The 2,028-nt window shown below is 31.9% G+C and overlaps 1 protein-coding gene across 1 annotated transcript; it reads right to left on the reverse strand.

Annotated features, from left to right (window-relative positions):
- Nucleotides 1–360: 360 nt before the first annotated feature.
- TRIADDRAFT_52988 (uncharacterized protein) lies at nucleotides 361–780 on the reverse strand (the record flags this gene model as incomplete). The annotated part of the gene is made up of 1 exon (XM_002109731.1): nucleotides 361–780. The coding sequence occupies one exon, from the start codon at nucleotides 778–780 to the stop codon at nucleotides 361–363; it is 420 nt and encodes a 139-aa protein (XP_002109767.1).
- Nucleotides 781–2,028: the final 1,248 nt, after the last annotated feature.

Raw genomic sequence — 2,028 nt, forward strand, 5'->3', positions numbered from 1 at the left:
TATTTCTTCTCGGTAGTTCGTACCGTGACACTCCCCTCGCCTAAAATTTAGCTCAGGGTTATAAATTTTAATCATAACATTTTAATTACCTCGTAAGGAAGTAATTTTAAAATTTGTTATTTTTCTATATTCATACAAATATTTACAATTGACTATATTAAGAGGAAATTATCCACATGGCTGTCCTTTGCCTCTTTCGAATGGTGCTCCGACTATTGACATTTTCTGTTTATATATTCTCGGCAGTGCCAATTGATTTTCAACTGGGAACTTCGCTTCCGGAGTTGCCAACGAGCTGTTGCTGCGGTGAAATTGTTTACCCGTTTCAGAGTTGAAAGTTGTACCTTCTTTCACATACCGTTAATCTTTGGCGATTTCTTCCGGCTTTTGTCGTTTTTGTTCCACGACAGATTCCTCATTAGAAAAGATATCCTTTTCTGGTTCTCTAATGGCCTTTATAGCAGTAGCTTCTAAATTATCCGGCTCCTCACTGACCACAGTTTCCAGGTCCAGGTTATTAATTGTTAGTAAATTGAATTCTTCAATAGCGTTTCGTCCCAAAATAGCATCATACGGTAGTGCATCCACAACAGCGGCAAGGCTAATTTTTTTCTTCCTACCAATTTTAATGCTGATGTTGGTAGTAGGCACTATTATAGGATTTTGCATGAATCCAGTCGCGCATACTTGATCCTCGTAGTTTATATCATCTTCCATTAAGTACTTGCTTTGGACCAGCGTCAAATCTGAACCTGTATCAATGAGCACTTTAGCTACCATTTGTTCGATTTTGATTTCTCTAACAAATGGATTGGAAACTGTAGATGTATGATTGTAGAAATTGATAGGAAATTGATCGATTCAGATTTGTCGCAAATATAAATAATTAAAACTTCACTTCATAATGACTCAGTATCCACCATATTACGGCTCCTTTAATCTTAGAATTTTCAGCATTAATAGCATTAAATCACATCTTACTACAATTGTACATACTATACTTAATATAATTTTTACTATCTGAAATATTCTTTTGCTATTCCCAATATCATTCTTCTCACTAGATGGTTGCTGCTATGGTTACAAGAAATCATTAACTAACACCAATTACAAATTATTGCAACTCACTAAATTTTAGTACTATAGTAATAAATATTGCATATATACACACACAAAACAGATAATTAATTAACATCTGTGACATTGACGTTAGTAAATTGATGGCAAGCAAAATAAATATCTTTAGCATTTTTTTAATATAATATTTCTTCGCAAGCATAATTAAATTTTAAGATTTTCTTTCTTATTTGTTCTCAATTTTATGATCAATTCTTTAGATTATACTGGTTGCGTAAATTTTATTAATGATCCCTTGCTTTTACATAAATAACGTCGATCATAAGAACAATGCACGTTTAGTTGAAAATCTGCCAGCACAATACATTATCTTCATTGCTTGCGTAAGGCATTTTTAAGTTGTTATTTAATTCTAGTTTTACTTTAAAGATAAGTATCAAGATACCATAACTGGCCACTTATTAAACATTTCCTAATAATCCGTTGCCTAAAGTATCAAGTCAGAATGTAACACAGTAATATGGAATAATTTTAGTGCAGTTACTATTGCACTGCCCAAGGTACCAATCTGATATATTTGTACTTTCACACTATGACTTTAGGTACATAAAGAAAATTTACCAATCACAGATCATTAAGGTAATTAGTTTCCATTAGTAGATATATAAAAATATACTCAAGCGGGCAGTAAGTAAGCAATAGGAGTACTCATTTAACAAAAGAATATCAGTTAATGATGATTGAGATATACAGTGTAGGAATAAAATTTACATTTTATTTTTTAATTGCTTAGATCTATAACCGAAATCAATCTAGGAAAAATTCAGAATATCCAAGTCAAAGAACTAATCGAAAACGATGGAAATTTGGACATCCAATATCACAGATCCGCCTATTAATATAACTAGACCTCTACAAAATAATATTGAAACGGTTTATTTAACAATATCT

The sequence above is a fragment of the Trichoplax adhaerens genome, genomic scaffold, assembly GCF_000150275.1.
Source record: "Trichoplax adhaerens TRIADscaffold_2 genomic scaffold, whole genome shotgun sequence".
NCBI classification, from domain to species: domain Eukaryota; kingdom Metazoa; phylum Placozoa; class Uniplacotomia; order Trichoplacea; family Trichoplacidae; genus Trichoplax; species Trichoplax adhaerens.